Source organism: Anolis sagrei, chromosome 6 (assembly GCF_037176765.1).
Source record: "Anolis sagrei isolate rAnoSag1 chromosome 6, rAnoSag1.mat, whole genome shotgun sequence".
NCBI classification, from domain to species: Eukaryota; Metazoa; Chordata; class Lepidosauria; order Squamata; family Dactyloidae; genus Anolis; species Anolis sagrei.
The window spans coordinates 104,898,660-104,917,392 of NC_090026.1; the positions used below are offsets into that span (position 1 = coordinate 104,898,660).

Here is an 18,733-nt window from a genome sequence, read left to right on the forward strand (position 1 = left end):
TGTGACATCTTTTCAACTATTTAAACATGGCTATCATGTCCCCTCTCAGCCTTCTTTTATCCAAGCTGAACATAACCAGCTCCTTCAGCCGCTTCTCATAAAGTTTGATTTAATTCACCCTTTTTTGGACATTTTTCATTCGTCAATATCCCAGAACAGTGATGCCCAGAACTGAATGCAGTACTTGAGGTGAAGTCTAACCAAAGCAGAATAGCATTTTTTTTTAGTTATGGTTCTTCACTTCCATGGAGGCCCTGTGCCCCTAACCCCTGTGAATGTAGAGGGCTGACTATACTAGGATTCAGGCAGGTAACAGTTTCCCCTTGACATTAAGTCTTGCCATGTCCGACTCTGCGGGGTGGTGCTCATCTCCATTTCTAAGCTGAAGAGCTGGCATTGTCCATAGATGCCTCCTAGGTCATGTAGTCAGCATGGTTGCATGGAGCACTGTTACCTTCCCACTGAAGCGGTATTAATAATAATGGTAATAATAACAACACTTTATTTATATTCCGCCCTGTCTCCCCAAGGGGACTCAGGGTGGATCACAGAACACATACATGGCAAACATTCAATGCCGTTTTGGACAGACAAAACAGAGACAGACAGAAAGGAGGTATGTTGTGTTGCCATCCAGCTTTTTTGTTTTGGCACCTTGGAGGTTGTGCTCGAATCAAGCCATGGGGCGTGCTCTCACTCCATCCTCTATGACAAAGAGCCATCAGGACTTCCTCCTTCCTTTTGGTCACCAGATATTTTCTGATCTTTTTCTTTATGGTGTGGTAAAAAACCTCCCCCGCTTGTTTAGCAGTACCTAATTTCTCTACTTACAACTCAAGCTGTTTTCAAACTGCTTAGGCAAACAGTGAGCAGGGCTGACAGTTGGGTGTTCATGCTGACCTGGGGCTTTGAACTGGCAACCTTTTGGTAGATCTTATAATTGCTAGTGATTTACCAGCTGTGCTAAAGCCCGGCCCAGTACCCATTGATCTACTCACATTTGCATGTTTTCGAATTGCTAGGTTGACAGAAGCTGGGGCTAACAGTGGGAGCTCCCCAGATTTGAACTGCTGACCTTTCAGTCAGTAAGTTCAGCAGCTCAGCGGTTTAACCCGCTGTGCCACCAGGGGCTCCTGGATTCAGGCAAAACAACCTTAATTGTATATCACTTCGTACAGCTCGCATTCTTGTGTCTATGAAATAACAATGCTGTGACTACAAAGAGGAATTAAAAAAAATCCTCACTTTTTATAAAGTTTTATTTTCTCAATTATAATTTTTGGATAACCAAGCAGCTTTATGAAGAGAAAGCACAGAAGTGTATCTGGCACTTTTGGATAGTACGTAATAACTTTGCCCGACATTTCTAAAACACATTCAGTCCACTTGCTTGGTCCACAGTCCATGTCACTCGAGCCTATATACACCATATATACAGTCGGTAAAACTATCTTCTTTCTACTTTGGGTTTTTTTTTTCCAATGATGTCCTCTAGTCTATCTTTGCTAAACAGAACCCACAGTACACACCATAACGAGAGAATACACTGTCGTGAAATGAGGAATTCATTCAGCACAGACACTTGATGGCATGCAGTTGAAAGGAAAGACAGAGCTCCAGAATTTTTTTAAAAAAAAATCTGAAAATTCAAGGCGTTAGCAAAAAGAAGGGGTTGTTCACTGTTCCTGTAAAAAAGGCACTTGGATTCGGGGGGGAGGCTAAAACTGGAGGAATCGCAGCTGATTTAAAATTCAGTTTGGTTTCATAAAAAGGCTCTTCAAATACCAACAAACACCGCTCAGGCTTCATGTAGATAAAACCCCATTGCTGAGCAGGCGACAAGAAAAGAGACGTACAATGTTTTTACAACTACCTTGTAAATAAGTAAGAAGAGCGTAGTTTAAACAAACAAACGCGATTACTAAAAAGCAGCAATGCATAGCCTTTCTTTGAGATAATGCATATCTGTAGACATCAAGTGTCAAAACTCTAAGTCAAGATACCTCTTCAGTAGCATCATCATCATCATGATACAATTAAGAAAATCTAACAATGCTTCACAAAGGTCCCTTTTCCAGGGACGTCTGAGGTCAAAATCTGCCATACCGCATGCCGATACGTCCAAATGTCTTGGATGGCTGATGTCAAGTAAATGGAATTATAGTCACACTCTTCTCTTGCACTCTCTTCATATAGATTTTCAGATTAACTGGCTACTCAGTAATTCGTAAAGTGTATTGTTCTCCCTGTGGTTCAGTTTTCGTCTGCTCTTTTTCTCTGCCCTCATCTACTGACAAACTGAGAACATCCACCGAAAAAAATATTTGGCAATTTTATATTCCACTGGGAGAAGGGAGAAAAAAAAAGAAGATAAGATCAATCATAGTTCACTTTAAGTTGAAAGTCATGAGGGGCCTTTCCTCTCGCTTTTGCCAGGGACTCTTTTTATCTTCTCCTTGGTCATCCTCATCGTCGTCGTCATCGTCGTCCTCTTCATCTTCACCTTCATCATGGATGGTCATTCTGTGTTCTGGGCTTGTTAAAGGCTCAGGTGAACTTTCAACAGTTCTTTTTAGGGTTTCTTCTTCCAAGCTGGGCAACTGGCCTCCCGTTCTTCTGCTCCCGACATCCAGCAGACACCGTAGAGTGCTGTCCTCTGGGCTACAAACCGCCGTTCCACATTCGCTGCCACTTTGGTCCATGTCGTCCAAATACACAAGCTGCGTGTAAGCCGTGCTGTCTGGGACTTTCTGCTCTTTCGGAGGATGCACCTGCGCTTGTGGATGAGCCGGTTGCAGAGACAAATGGTCTACTCTCCCTTTCCGGGCAGATTTTGGCTCATTCATGTCAACCCCCGAATCCAAACTGGCATCATTGCTGCCGTTCCTCCCGGCTCTTTGAAGATCGATGTACGAATGTCTAACGTGAGCGTTGGAGCGCCCATCAAGAGAAACAAACCATGCCCGAGGGTGAGGTAAAGGCTTGCCTCCTCCTAACTCCATTAGAGCCTTTTCGGTAAGAAGCTGCACTTCGCTATTCATTTGTGCCAAAGAGGCATCGTTGAGCGAAGCTGGAATGGATACTGATTCGGACATGGCAACGTTCTGGGCGCTCCACTCACTTGCCCCAGCTTCTTGCAAATGCTGCTGAGATATTGCTTGAGCAGCCAGCTGCTGAGGTTGCATCTGCGGCTGGGAATGTGGAAAAAGTTGGGAATGGGGGTTCGACAATTCAGCCTGGAGCCTCTCGATATCGATTTGCTGGTCGACCAAAGGCTGGCTAACGTAAGGATGTTCCCCAGGAAGCTTCATGTAATGCCCTGGAATAACTAAGGTAGGCAATACTTTTCTGTAAACACTGTCATTGACCTGATCCACAGAATTGCAGCAGACCAGCTGACCTGGCCGAGGGAAAGAAGTGGGCCGTTCAAGATGGTCAACTGAGCGAGACATCATACATTCAGAGGGTCTGCAGTCTAACAGTTCTGTTTCAGGCGCTGAAGGGATGGGGTACAGTTGCTCTTGCAGATTGTATTTACTTCCTGTAGAAATGTGATTCATAGATGCTTGCTCTGGCTTTTCAAATAAAGGCCGAGTCAACATCGCATTGTAACTTCTCCTATGGTCTTCTTTATCGGGGGAGCCATATCCTTCAGACGTTTCCATGGATTTCCTGGGATTTATAGGGAAAGTATCCATTGATTTCAGGTAGTCTTTTCGCAAAGTATCACCAGAGGCCATGTTCTCTAGCGACATCCGGCTTTGGTCCTTCTCCTTATGGGAAAGCAATTCTTCCCGGGAACTAAACTCCTGTGAGGTACTGTATGCATGCTTAAGCATGGGGGTACACATATCTGCTTCTCCTCCCAAACAGCCCTTCTCCATGTGGATGGCCCCCATCAACTCTTTGTGGCCTGCGGACTCTGCGTGTCTGTTGCTAGAGAGACCCCCAGGAAATTCCGACTCTCGTCGTGAAAATATTAAGTTGAGGTGGGACATGGATGTTGACTGATCTTTCTTGGTCCCATTAAGGGCTGAAGGCAGCTGAAGCTTCTTATGGTGTTGACGGGGTTTCAAGCATTTTCTCCTACAATTGGAACAAATGAGAAAGAAAGAAAAAATAGTGTTAAAATGCAATCTGCAACTATGTATTATAGCATACATCTAGTTCCTAACAGAGGGATGCCTCTCGATAGAATCATAGAGTTGGAAGAGACCTCATGGGCCATTCAGTCCAACCCCCTGTCTAGAAGCAGGAATACTGCATTCAAAGCACCCCTGACAGATGGCCATCCAGCCTCTATTTAAAAGCTTTCAAAGAAGGAGCCTCCACCACACTCCGAGGCAGAGAGTTCCACTGCTGAAGGCTCTCAGTCACGAAGTTCTTCCTAATGTTCACATGGAATCTCGTTTCTTGTAGTTTGATTGAAAGCTATTCTTTCTTCCAGATACTCTAAACCAGACATGGGCAAAGTTTGCCCCACCAGGTGTTTTGGACTTCAACTCCCATAATTCCTAACAGCTGATAGGCTGTTAGGAATTATGGGAGTTGAAGTCCAAAACACCTGGAGGGCCAAACTTTGACCATGCCTCCTCTAAACTGTCATACACACAAGAAGAACAGTTCAATACAGTCTCAAAAATAAAGAAGAGTTAATTTTTCCACCGCAGAATGATCTATCAAAACACACTAGGAAAAGCAGACAAAGCAGACCCCAAAAGGTGAAGACTCCAGGTTGTCTCCATCAACATAAAAACTATTAAATTTAAATTAAACTCAATAGTTCAACATGAGTGACAGATACCTGACTTTATTTTGCCCCAAATAAATGATTTGGAACAGAATTGGAAAACAAAAATAGTTCATGTTTTTTCATGATCATGACATACAGCTCATGTTCCAACTAAGGTCTCTGTTCCCAACCTTTAGGCCTCCAGATGTTTTGGATTTCAACTCCCAGAAATCCCAGCCAGTTTACAAGCTGTTAGGAACTGTGGGAGCGGAAGTCCAAAACACCTGGAGGCCCAAAGGTTGGGAACCACTGCTATAACTGGATCACACACAACTGGAGAAATGGGAGCTTTTATTAATCCTGTCAAAATAAAAGCATTTACATTCTCAGATGTGATTACTGACAGCTTCTATTTTAGAACTCTTCCTTTTCATCACAATGTAAGGTAAGGCAAAAGTTTACACCTGACATTAAGTTCAGTCGTGTCCGACTCTGGGGGTTGGTGCCCATCTCCATTTCTAAGCCGAAGAGCCGGCATTGTCCGTAGACACCTCCAAGGTCATGTTGCCAGCATGACTGCATGGAGCGCCATTACCTTCCTATAAAAATTGTACCTATTGATCTACTCATATTTGCATGTTTTTGAACTGCTAGGTTGGCAGAAGCTGGGGCTAACAGAGGTAGCTCATGCTGCTTCCTGGCTTCGAACCTGCAACCTTTCGGTCAGCAAGTTCAGCCGTTCAGGGATTTAACCCACTGCGCCAATGGGGCCTCCTCATCACGATGTAGCTTGGAAAAAAAAATCTGTAAAGTTAATGTGAAATTGCCTTATTCTTCTGTGTGCCTAGGAGAAACTCCCTCCTGGGCACAAAGAAGAGTGGGCGACCTGGAAGACACTGAACAGGCTGCTCTCTGGCACTAAGGGATGCAGAGCCAACCTTAAGAAATCGGGCTACAAAGTGGAGTCCACGACATGCGAGAGTGGAGAAGAGCAAACCACAGATCACCTACTACAATGCAACCTGGGCCCTGCCACATGCACAATGGAGGACCTTCTCACAGAGACACCAGAGGCACTCCAAGTGGCCAGTTTCTGATCAAAGGACATTTAGCATAATGTCCAGTTTTTAAACTTTATGTTTTTAAATACATGTTAACTATACCCTTAACACTGACACGATAAATAAATAAATACCCTATTCTTCCTTTACCTTTTCATTTTCTGATTAACAATGTTACTCAAAAAATATTAATTATATTTAGCATGTGATTTCTTAGTATCTGTACTATTTTTCTATGCCCCAAAGAGCACTTCAAAATAGTGCTTCTCAAGGTCTCTGATGGAAGGACTCAACCAGTACAATTTTTTTTTTATTTACAACATTTATATGCTGCCCTTCTCACCCCGAAGGGGACTCAGAGTGGCTTACAAGATATATACATATATATACACACACACAATATATTATATGATTAGCATAGTACAATATCAGTATTAAATATTACTATATTGTACTATACCATTATATTGTATTATTATTAGTAATACATGTAATATATATACATGTAATATATATATAATTATAATATCATATTATTAGCATTATATTGCATTACATTATAATATTATAAATATTAAATGTATATACAATATTTTATTTTATATTACATTAGATTATATTATTAGAATAGCACAGGAGAGAAGGTGGAATTGTCCCCTGCCCCCCTCTCCCCTTCACTCTGTGTCCCCACTGGCAACATCTTCCCTCTCTTGGAAATTCACAACAGACTAGTAGGCAGTGATTGATGGGCACTGGACTAAAATAAGGGAAATAGTTAACAAGGTTTCATATGTTAAAAGAGAAACTGGGTTCTCTTTGACACATGGCTTTTCATATAGATATAGATGTCCTACTTCTTGACTGTAGTGGTACCTTCTGCATCTGTTAGATTTCAATAATCAGAACTATGCCAAACATTCAGAAGGAAGGAAGAATAAGGCCATTTTCTTTCTGAATTTAATTTTTAGCCCCCTCTCATTAGGATCACCTGGAAGAATCCTCCACCTTGTGTGACTGTAGAGTAGAATAAACAACTCGACATCTGTATGCTTGCCCACAATGCTCTGCTTCATGCACAGAGGAAGAATTGTTGAAAGTACAGACAATGTTGCCCGTTTTTGGTCAACGTTTCAACATTTTAACATTTTATCTTGCACATTTGACCCACCCTTTGTGTTTTATTTTTATTAGGTTGTTTTGCACTGTTTATTTTATTTTGTTACTTCCTGTATTTTGTTGTGATGTAATTTTTGTTATTTTGTGTTTAACTTTGCTGTATTATTTTTGGGCTTGGCCTCACGTTAACCGCCTCGAGTCCCCTTTGGGGAGATGGTGGTGGGGTATAAATAAAGATGATGATGATGATGATGATGATTAATTATTTAGCCACTTGTGCTCTATTTTATCAGTTTTATAATTGTTTGTGCAATGCTTTTGACACGAAATAAATCAGGATCACAACATTAAACATCAAAGCACTCTACCTGCAGTAGTACAAAAGGAGGCATAGCAAAACAAGAAGGATAAGAGTCATTCCTCCTAGAATTGCCAAAAGGAACACGGTGTGGTAAGTGGATATATCCTGGCTTACAATGGGACCTGAAAGAGAAGATGTTCACAAAGTTAAAGAAAAACCATTCAGAGTCTTCCAATTGTTTTCAAATGCAAGGGTGGAGAAAGTACAATCTATGGGCCTTTACCTCTCTTGTGTCCTTATATTTCCCATGTCTTAACAACTTTGTACAAATTATTTTTTTCCCAGGGTTGCTGTGAGTTTTCCAGGCTATATGGCCAAGTTCCAGAGGCATTCTCTCCTGATGTTTTGCCCAGATCTATAGCAGGCATCCTCAGAGGTTGTGAGGTCTATTGGAAACTAGGCAAGTGAGGTTATATATCTGTGGAACATCTAGGGTGGGAGAAATAAATCTTGTCTGCTTGGGGCAAGTATGAATGGTGCAATTGGCCACCTTGATGAACATAGAATGACCTTACAGCTTCAAATCCTGGCTGGCTGCTGCCTGGGAATCCTTTGTTGGCTGTTAGCTGGCCCTGAATTACCCTGTTTTTTTTTAAAGTGTTGCTCTTTATTTACTCTTCTGATTTTCCCAAGTAAAAATACATTTGAACATGCCTACCTTATTATGCTACCTGCATGGACAAGTGCTTATCAGTGGTGGGTAATATAATTCCACAATGTTTATATGACTCCCTAGATATTTTCAGGGGTGTACACATGGCTTTCCATTTGCACACCACTTAATTGCACTCAACACAGTTTTGCATTTCTTTTTCTTTTTAGAGCAAGTAAGATCATATTCTTTTACCTGGATGTGTGGGTGACATAGCTGCAACCCAGTATCCCAGCTGTGGTGCAATGTATGTCCACGTCATCTCACCTCCATCTCGTTCTATGATGCCTAAACTGCTTTTCAGCCATGTCCCTGTAAAGGCAAGGGTTTAAGATATACTTACTAGTGTAAGAGCAATAGTATAGTTGACTGTCCACATTTCCAGGTTTAACTTTTATGAACTTGATTCTTTATGGAATTGATCAACAAAGTCCTGCTAGAAATCTATAGATCCCTTTTTCCCAACATAGGACAATGAGTTATTAAAAATTTTTCGTGGTTCTAGGGGCCTCATATATAGTATATACATATATATTGTGACATAAGGTAAAGGTTTCCTCTGACATTAGGTCTTGTAGTGTCTCACTCTGCAGGGTGGTGCTCATCTCCATTTCTAAGCCAAAGAACTACTGTTGTCCGTAGACACCTCCAAGGTCATGTGGCCAGCATGACTGAATGGAGTGCTGTTACCTTCCTGCAGAAGCTATACCGATTGATCTACTAACATTTGCGTGTTTTCGAACTGATCGCCAACCTTTCAGTCAGCATGTTCGGCAGCTCAGTGGTTTAACTGATGTGTCATCAGGGGGCTCCCCTATTGTGATATACATATTACAAAAATTAAAATCAGAATGTACTCAGCGATCAGCTGGTGCCAATAGAGAGAAGGGAAGCAGACTCATAAAGAGGAGTGGAGGGAGCACAGAGGTAACAAGAGAGAGTGCATGAGTACAGAAAAGCGAAGCCACTTTCCTTCAAAACACCACACTCTTCTCAGTGTTCTTTGAAAATTATAAGCTATGCAAAATATATAAGAATGAATGTTTGTTCTGCATATGAATGTAGCAAGAAATCTGTGAAAAAATCCAAAGCATAATTACAACTTTAATTAGTAAGTAAATATATTCTGTATGAAAAAAGATTATCAGCCACAAGAAAATAAACATCAGATGATAGGATAGGTAAAGGTCTCCCCTGGCATTAAGTCTAGTGGTGTCCAACTACAGGGTGTGGTGCTTATTTCAATTTCTAAGCCGAAGAGCCGGCGTTGTCCGTAGACACCTCCAAGGTCATGTGGCTGGCATGACTACATGGCGCACTGTTAGGATATGCTAACATAAAGTTCACTTTTACCAACACAGTTGCACTGTCTGAGTGTGGATACAACACATACTAAGTATTTTATTTAAAGGAGGACAGAGACACTGTTTTAATTTCTCTATATCTATACAATAATTATGATATAAACCAACCTTTTTAAACAACACAGTAAAAAAAAAACTTGTGGTTTCAATTTTTTGAATCAATGGCAGCAGTTTTGCTTTGCCACCACCAGAGAGCACCATAGTAAACAATTACAGCAAAAGGAAAAGACACTTTTGAGATCAGGAAAAAAAATCAAGTTCTCCAGAATTTATCCATTTTGCATATCATACTGTTTCAGTTGGTGGGTCAACCCATCCTCAAGACCCTGAGAAATTATGAATTCCTATGAAAAATAGGGCTGTGCCACAACTAACAAGCTTTGAATATGTTTTTAATTAGTTTTGAGGATTTTAACTGCTCATTTTTAATTAATACAATTGATGTTTAAATCTATTTTAATGTTTGTATATTTTGGATCTTAAATTGTATTGAAATGCTTTTGATGTAAGCTGCTTTGAGTCTCCTTTGTGGAGAGAAAAAGTGGGATATCAATAAACATAATAATGACAGTAACAATAATAAAGGCCTGTTCATTATTAGAATGACACACTGTGTTGCCATTGTTTTCTCATGTAAATTAACATTTCCATCAACTGAAACAGGATATATTTGGAAAAAAACAAAGTGAACTCTCCTCTTACTGGAAGCTGGCAACATTTCCTGGATAACTGGAAGGTATAGTAAAGGTAGAGGTAAAGGTTGTCCCCTGACATTAAGTCCAGCTGTGTCCAACTCTGGGGGTTGGTGTTCATCTCAATTTCTAAGCCCAAGAGCCGACGCTGTTCATAGACACCTCCAAGGTCATGTGGTCAGCATGACTGCATGGAGTGCCATTACCTTCCCGCCGGAGCAGTATCTATTGATCTACTCACATTTGCATGTTTTTGAACTGCTAGGTTGGCAGAAGCTGGGGCTGACATGCCGCTCCCCGGATTCGAACCTGCGACCTTTTGGTCAACAAGCTCAGTGGTTGAATCCACTGCGCCACCGGGGGAGGTATACGTAACTTTAAAGCAGTGAAGACTGTGAGTTGATGGTGGGAATTCTTGTAACGGATTTCTTGCAACGTATACTTAGCTGCCCTGACTCATGTCCCATTTCACTGATGTAAACAAAATGACTTTAATAACATTGTATTTTTCTCCCTCGATAAGGCAACCATCAAAGCTATGGTGCAACCTTTCTGGCAAAACTCAACCAAGGCCGCAACTGGACAAATGATATAACTCAGGATTCTCTACTTAACAAACAAAATGACATGTTGTAACTGGTGAGGGAAGCCAACAAAACATTTACTGCACAGGATTGTGTCATTTTCTTAAATGGATGAACCTTGTATACTTCACCCATCTGCTGTTGTTCTCTAACAAAGCTCTCTTGGGATCCTTTCACACTAAAAAATTATGGCACAATGACTCCACTTGCCACAACAATATCCCATGGACTTAGCAGTTAAACTAGAGCGAAATATTTCAAATTCTTATCCAGAGAGTGAAATATTTCAAATTCTTATCCAGAGAGTGAAATATTTCAAATTCTTATCCAGAGAGCGAAATATTTCAAATTCTTATCCAGAGAGTGAAATATTTCAAATTCTTATTCAGGGAGTGAAATATTTCAAATTCTTCTCCAGAGAGTTTTAGGGCTCATTCACATTATTATATTAATGCGGTTTGCTGCTACTTTAACTGCCATTGCTCAATGCTATGGAATCCTGGAGTTGTAGCTTTACAAGATATTTATCCTTCCCTGCCAAAGAGTGTTGGAGCCTCACCAATCTATTACTCTCAGGATTTCATAGCATCAAACCATAGCAGTTAAACTAATATCAAACTGCTTTAATTCTATAGTGTAGATGCATCCAAAGTGTATTAAAAAACCCCCTACAAATCACATAATTCCACTTGATGCTGCCACAAGTATTATCATTGGTTATCCTTATCAGTTCCATATCCTTTTAGGTAGTAAGCCACATAGTAAGGTATGAGATACGACCAATCCCTCTCACTGTCAATACAGTACTTCTTGTATATGGAGCTGTCTTTAAAACTGTGCAGACTCATCTGTGCAATGAGACGTGGTTATTCTCAGCCATGTGGTTGTTCATTGGGACAATACTTTTATTTAATCTAAATTAAGAGACTTTAAGACAGAGGATCACAGCTTGATTGAGTCTGAATTGATGTTTTTATATGTGCATGTGTTTTATTTCATTGTATTTTAAATTGTGTTCACTTTTATGTTTGTTTTTAGGCACTTTGTGCTGTCTGTAAGCCGCTCCAAGTCCCTTCCGGGAGATGGTGGCAGGATATAAGAAGTTGTTGTTGTTGTTGTTATTAACCTTACATTGTTGGCCACAAGGAGGTGATCAGTTCCCGTTTTCTGCTAGCCAATTTGTCATTATGTCTGAATCCAGATAAACTGCAAATAGGGTTAATTATGGTTTATAGAAACAAGCCACCTTTAAACTGTGGTTAACAATATGGTCTAATTCATCTCCTTTTGTCCTCCTACTGCATTTCCATAGCATTTTATCTGCTTCATTAAATATAAACCTAGCCCATCACTGCTCCTCTCTGCAGTAAGTACAGTATTTCTTACTTAGGAGAAAGAATGCTATCCACTAATCCAGTCCCCTTTCACAATTACATCACTTTACAAAATGCATCCTAATATTGATAATGTGTGTTTGGAGCAGAATCAGAAAGAATGATCTCATCTCATTTGGGTTTTTCTGCAGCCAAATGATCATTGATCTTGGTCTATATATATATATATATATATATATATATATATATATATATATATATATATATGCATGCTATAGTTGTTCAATAGAAAATTCTATAAAAAGTAAAACCTTCTATTGCACATTGGAGCCAAGCTTTATGGCAGAGCAGCATGTTGCTTCAAACAAAGCTGTCAGGGAGAGATTTATAGTGTTTTCAGGCAAGCAAATAAATAAATTAAGTAAAAGTTCCTCATTTCCTTTCCATTTCTCTTTCTCAACTTGGCTCCCATTTTTTTCTGGCATGTTTTAAAATAAAAAAAGGAACAATAGAAAATTCCATCCTAGATTTTGGTAGAAAGAGGCTCCCTGCTGGAAGTCTACAAGTTTAATTGGGGTGACTGATTATGGAGCTGAGAGGAAACTGCTTGCCAGCTCGAATCGTCTCCTTCTTCATACATCAGGTATAACACAGGGTGCCCCAACAGTCTCCATAAATAGGAAAATTAACAAACTCATATTTTATTATATTACTAACTTGGGGACCTGGCGATGATTCCTTCATTGTTCAACTTTCACAGCATGCCCTGAAATTGGCAATAATATGGGTATAAATTATTATATAAATCTTTCGGATCCTGCCTATCTTCGGGACTGTATCTCCCCCTATGAACTGGTACGGGCTCTAAGATCTGCCGGGGAGGCCCTCCTCTTGCAGCGTCACAAGCACGGTTGGTGGGGACGAGGGTGAGGGCCTTCTCGGTGGTGGCCCCCGACTCTGGAATGCTCTTCCTAGGGATATTAGGCAAGACCCCACACTGTCCTCCTTTTGCAGGGATTTGAAAACTTGAATGTTTCAGCTAGCATTTGAGACTGCCTAGTCCCTAGTTATAAATGCAGTTCCTAGGATGCCTGATAATATTTTGTTCTCTGCACTTCAAAAGTCTACCTTTATCAATGAAAACGGAGTTCAATCAAAGCTTTAGCAAAGTTTTAAATTAACTGCAATGTGCTTCCAAGTTGTTTCTTACTTATGGTAACTTCAGCGCAACCCTATCCAAGGTTTTTTAAAGCAAGATTTGTTCAGGGAATGGTTGCCATTGTCTATTTCTGAGGCCACTCAGTAGGTTTCCGTGATTGAGTGGAGTTTGGTGGTTTCCCAGTACCCAAGTTGAACATTCAGACAACTTTATCACGTTTCCTTTCAGCTGATTAATACTTAAAGTTTAAATAATAGTTTGTAATTGATTTTCCACATGGTCATGCCAGCCACATGGCCTTGAAAGCGTCTACGGACAACGCTGGCTCTTCAGCTTAGAAATGGAGATGAGCATCACTCTCCAGAGTCAAACACAACTAGATTTAATGTCACGGGAAAACCTTTACCTTTTTATGGTTTTTCATGAAATGAAATCATGAAGGTAATTCATTGGACTGAGTTTCACCCATATACAGTAGTTTGGTGCCTGGACAGAATATCTTTTGGATCATATTAGAACTGTCAATCAGCATGAGAAAAGTGTTTCTCAATATACAATAGAAAGTGATCAGATGAGAACATAAAACACTTCTAGGCAGTTATTACAGTACAAGCTTTTCAAATTCATCACAAGCTGAATACACAGCGCTCCAGCAATTGTTTTGACATTACTAGGCAACACAAGAAATCAGAATATATGTCTGATGTCATACCTGCTTTACTCTTTTCCCATCCTTAGTTATTTCTGGGTTTGTTTGGGGGTTTTTTTGGCTTGGCTTTCAGTTGGACCATTTTACCTTTAGCTTGCTACTCTTTTATAGCAGCAATGTCACAATTTGGCAACGGTGAACGATTCTGGGACTTTTTTGGATGCTGACACGAGAAGGAAACACACTTGTTCTGACACGCATTCTATATGATTTTTGCCAGAAGGAGGGGAATCTTTCCCAAAGGATAATTGCTTGATTTATTACTAAAATCCAAGTTGAACTTTGCTTTTTTCCTTCTTTGTTCCTGCTGTCATTTCCAGTCTACTTTTCCATTGTACGTGCAAATTACCTGTCGAATACCGAACAAAAGAACCCATCTCTAACTCAGTACTAGCAATTCTAATTGCACCTGAAGTAGGAGGGAGGACAAATTATGCACATGGGTATTTTGTGTTGTTTTGGGTTCCCAAACTCCCCTTTAATTTATTTTTTTAAATAAAAATAACTCTTGAGACCTCACAGCTATTGACTGTTTCACAGTTGGCATAAAACATACCATTTTCCTTCGTAACAGAAAACAACAAAACGTGCAAAGTGTGCATGAGTGTGTGGTAACTTGCTCCTGGCAATGTGTATAGTCACTCCAGTTGTGTTCGTAGTATATGTACAGTTATCTCACTTTTCACTTTGATCAACAGGTATTCACTGAAATGGAAGTAACATGCACAAAAAAGGACAGGGAGCAGTTTCATGTGCCAAGAAGCCACAGTTGGTATTGCATTCTGCACCTGCTTTCTCCAAGTTTGGAATCCTACAAACCAATTACATACTTAACTATTGGTCTATCCACTGATAATCACAGGCAGCAAATCTGTGGTCCTGCAGATTTGACTGGGTTACAATTCCCAACATCCCATCCCATTAACCCTGCTAACTAGGGTTTATAGGTGTTGTATTCTAACAGTAATAACAACAACAATAAGAGAAACAACTGGAAAAGCTGACACAATACATGAATTTAAAGATCGACTCTGGCACAAGCCAGGAAAGATGGTCCCAGTGGTGACTGGCACACTGGATACAGTGCCTAAAGACCTTGGCCTGCAATTAAACACAATCAGAGCTGACAATATTACCATCTGCCAGCTGCAGAAGGTCATCTTACTGGGATCTGCATGCATTATTCGCCGATACATCACACAGTACTAGACACTTGGGAAGTGTCCGACGTGTGATCCAATACAACAGCCAGCAGAGTGATCTTGTTTGCTGTGTACTAATCTTGTTGTGTTTCTAATAATAATATTAATCTTAATTCGTATTTTGCCCTATTTTGATGTTTAATTGGTTAAAGTGTTTACATCTGGTTTTAATTGTAATCTTGGGTGTGTCCTTTGTAAGCCGCCCAGAGTCCCCTAGGGGAGATGGTTGGCAGGGTATAAAAATAAAGTTGTTGTTGTTGTTGTTATTATTATTATTATTATTATTATTATTATTATTATTATTATTTCCCCGTGGGAAATTATTTTATAAAAATAAAGTTGTTGTTATTATTATTATTATTATTATTATTATTATTATTATTTCCCCGTGGGGACTCAAGGTGGATTCCAACATATACAGACACAAGGCAAACATTCAATGCCTTGAAACAATGAAACACAGATACAAATATAACGGTAAAGGCTTCCCCTTCATCTCTAGCTCTTGGGGGTGGTGTTCATCTTCATTTCAAATCAAAGAGCCTGAGTTGTCCGCAGACACCTCCTAGGTCATGTGGGTGGCATGACTGCATGGAGTGCTGTTTACCTTCCCGTCAAAGCAGAACCTATTGATCTACTCACATTTGCATGTTTTTGAACTGCTAGGTTGACAGGAGCTGGGGCTAGTAGCAGGAGCTCACCCCATCCCAGGATTCGAACAACCAACCTTCCGGTCAGCAAATTCAGCAGCTCACATAACCTTAGAGGTGACTATGGTTTAACCCATATCAAGGATGCCACATGTTTGCCATCTCTGCTTTACATCCTGAACTCAGAAAGGTTACATTTTCAAAACTGAGATATTACTTGGGGGATTCTGGGATTTATAATCCAAAAACGTAATTTATTTTAGTTCTATTCAATAAATCCAGTGTGCCTCAAGTATTTGTGCTCCCTCTCCATGCTTTCCTCCTTATAGTATTTCAAAGCTTATAGCTCATTCTGGTAAGAATCTGGGATGGGGATGAGAACAGGGAGGAGAAATGCCTGACATTGCTAACCTACATCCATTTAACACTGAAGTAACCAAATTCTGCTGCGGTGCATAAAATGCCTTCATCTGTACTAAGCAGATGAGCAGCACCTTGGCTCTGTAAAGCTAAAAATAATCCCCCGAGCCACTCTTCCGCCTTACACATCACAATCACTTTGAATTAACATGCAGTTGGTTGGGATTTAGTCTGAGGGGATCATAATGCCCTCTTTGCACGGCATGCGGCACACTAAGGCAACAACAAGGTAACATTCAGGATGTATATTAAGTGTTTGGGGAAAGGAGGTTGCAAACCGAAAACAAGAAGCTGCACCTCAAGTTAAATCGGAAATGAAAGTGCACGCAAGAGCAAAATGCACAAGTTTGTGTTCCTATCAGGCTGATGAAAGAAACTGATAGAAACGACTCTGAAAAATTTGGACATAGATTATCTTAGCAAGGAGCCCCCAATCATGCAGTAGGTTAAAGCACTGAGCTGCTGAACTTGCTGGCCGAATGGTCACAGGTTCAAATCTGGGGAGCGGTGTGAGCTCCCGCTGTTAGCCCCAGCTTCTGCCAACCTAGCAGTTTGAAAACATGCAAATGTGAGTAGATTAATAGGTACCGCTCTGGCAGAAAGGTAACGGTGCTTCATGCAGTCATGCCGACCATATGACCTTAGAGGTGTCTATGGATAACTCCGGCTCTTCAGCTTAGAAATAGAGATGAGCACCAACCTCCAGAGTCAGATATGACTGGACTTAATGTCGAGGAAAATCTTTACCTTTACCTGTCTTAACAAAAGGCGCTCTGATGTTATGCAATGAGGCAAAGCAAAGATCTCTCATGGGGTAAAAAACCCAACAAATCTGATGATGAGGAACCTCCTACAGAAACATGGCACCTCATTCAACTTCAAGCATGTAAGGGCTACAAATACCACTTGGGATGAACCCTTTAACTTTGGATAGTAACAAAATAGTAAGCGGAGTGAAAAATGACTGCAACTCATAGAACACAGAAATTCAAGGCCAACCAGAATGTGTTTTCAGCCAAAGAATGACCTCAAACTATTCAAATCATTGGGTTGTTGTGTGTTTTCCGGGCTGAATGACCATATTCCGGAAGCATTATCTCCTGCCTGCATCTATGGCAGGTATCCTCTGAGGTTGTGAGGTCTGTTGGAAACCAGAAAAATGGATTTATTTATCTGTGGAATGTCCAGGGTGGGAGAAAGAATTCTTGTCTGTTTGAGGTAGGTGGGAATGTAGCAATTGGCCACCTTGATTAGCATTTAATGGCCTAGCAGTTTTTAAGGTCTGGCTTCTTACAGCCTGGGGGAATCCTTTGTTGGGAGGTGATTAGCTGGCCCTGGTTGTTTCTTGTCTAGAACTTCCTGTTTTTGAGTGTTGTTCTTTATTTACTGTTGTGATTTTAGAGTTTTTAGTTAAGGCCATTAAATGCTAATCAAGGTGGCCAACTGCTACATTCATACCTACCTCAAACAGACAAGAGTTATTTCTCCTGCCCTGGACATTCCATAGATATATAAACCCCATTTTCCTAGTTTCTAATAGACCTCACAACCTCTGAGGATGCCTGCCAGAGATGCAGGCAAAACATCAGGAGAGAATGCTTCTGGAACATGGCCATACAGCCTTGTAATCACACAATAACCCAATGATTCCGGTCATGAAAGACTTCAACAATACATTATCCAATCATTGTAGAATTATAATTGGATGAGGTTCAGAAGACTGCCCAGTCTGACAAACGCCCAAGGATAAGCAATTTACTCCTGTTTTCCAGCATGCATATTTACTTACACGACGTCATCAGAAGAAGACAAATGATTTCAGGAATGGCCACAGCGTAATGACAAAATGCACACTCTTTGCCTATGGAAAGAGCTATGTCCAATCTTCTTGGTACATTCAGTTAAAAACAGGCAAGGGAGCAACAAATGAACAAGACCTTTGTCCAAGTTGCCCAGCATGACAGACAATAACAAACTAGAGAGACAATTTGTCTGACCTGTTATAAGGCCTCTTCCGTTGTTCTTATGACTGATAGAAACAAGCAATTTCCCAAAACTCAGAACTTTTCTTTCCGAAACATTTCACTGGATGTCAACAGACTTGAGCAAATCTGCTGCAGTAGGAGGAGGGATGTTATATAAAGGCCGCTAACCAACATTCCCTTGAGGACTCTTAAAAACTTGATTCTATCCTACGCTGGCATAATTTGTATTTTGGGTGAGGCATAAAGAGCAGTCCAGGAATAGCCCATTGTTTCAGCTGTCTGCATATTGTCCAAAACAAACACTGACAAAGTGGTTTGAGCAGGAAGGGGAAAGGCAGAAGGCCAGGGATGAATGTTTGTGAAACAATCAGAAATGACATGAAAGCATGCTGAATTTCAGAGTTGTGGGACGTACAAGAAGTCTGTCCATAGGCAGGTGGGTGGATGGATACTTTTATCTCCCCTTCAAAGCCACGATGATACACCTCACTAATGCACCTTCTTGGGATATAAGCCATTATGGCACAAAAAGACATGGAGTGTATCTCCATCTCAGGAATAAGTTTAGTCGTGTCTCCAAGGCATCATTAGGTGGTTTAATTTTATTAATTATGCAGAAGGTACCATTACTTTAATTTGCTTTGTGTTGCATCCAAGGCAGTAGGTTTTGTTTCTAATACATCATTCTTGCTTGGAAATATATGGTATAACA

The 18,733-nt window shown here is 40.5% G+C and overlaps 1 protein-coding gene across 3 annotated transcripts in view; it reads right to left on the reverse strand.

The window, feature by feature from the left end:
- Positions 1-1,241: 1,241 nt before the first annotated feature.
- Positions 1,242-18,733, reverse strand: part of FAM171A1 (family with sequence similarity 171 member A1) — a 94,495-nt gene continuing 77,003 nt past the window's right edge. For all 3 annotated transcript variants that reach the window (XM_060782329.2, XM_060782328.2, XM_060782330.2), the window contains 3 exons: positions 8,118-8,234; positions 7,278-7,392; positions 1,242-4,086 (listed from right to left, as the gene is read on the reverse strand). In XM_060782329.2, coding sequence (XP_060638312.2) covers positions 2,388-4,086; positions 7,278-7,392; positions 8,118-8,234 — 1,931 coding nt within the window. In that variant the 3' untranslated portion in view covers positions 1,242-2,387. The remainder of the gene's footprint in view (positions 4,087-7,277; positions 7,393-8,117; positions 8,235-18,733) is intronic.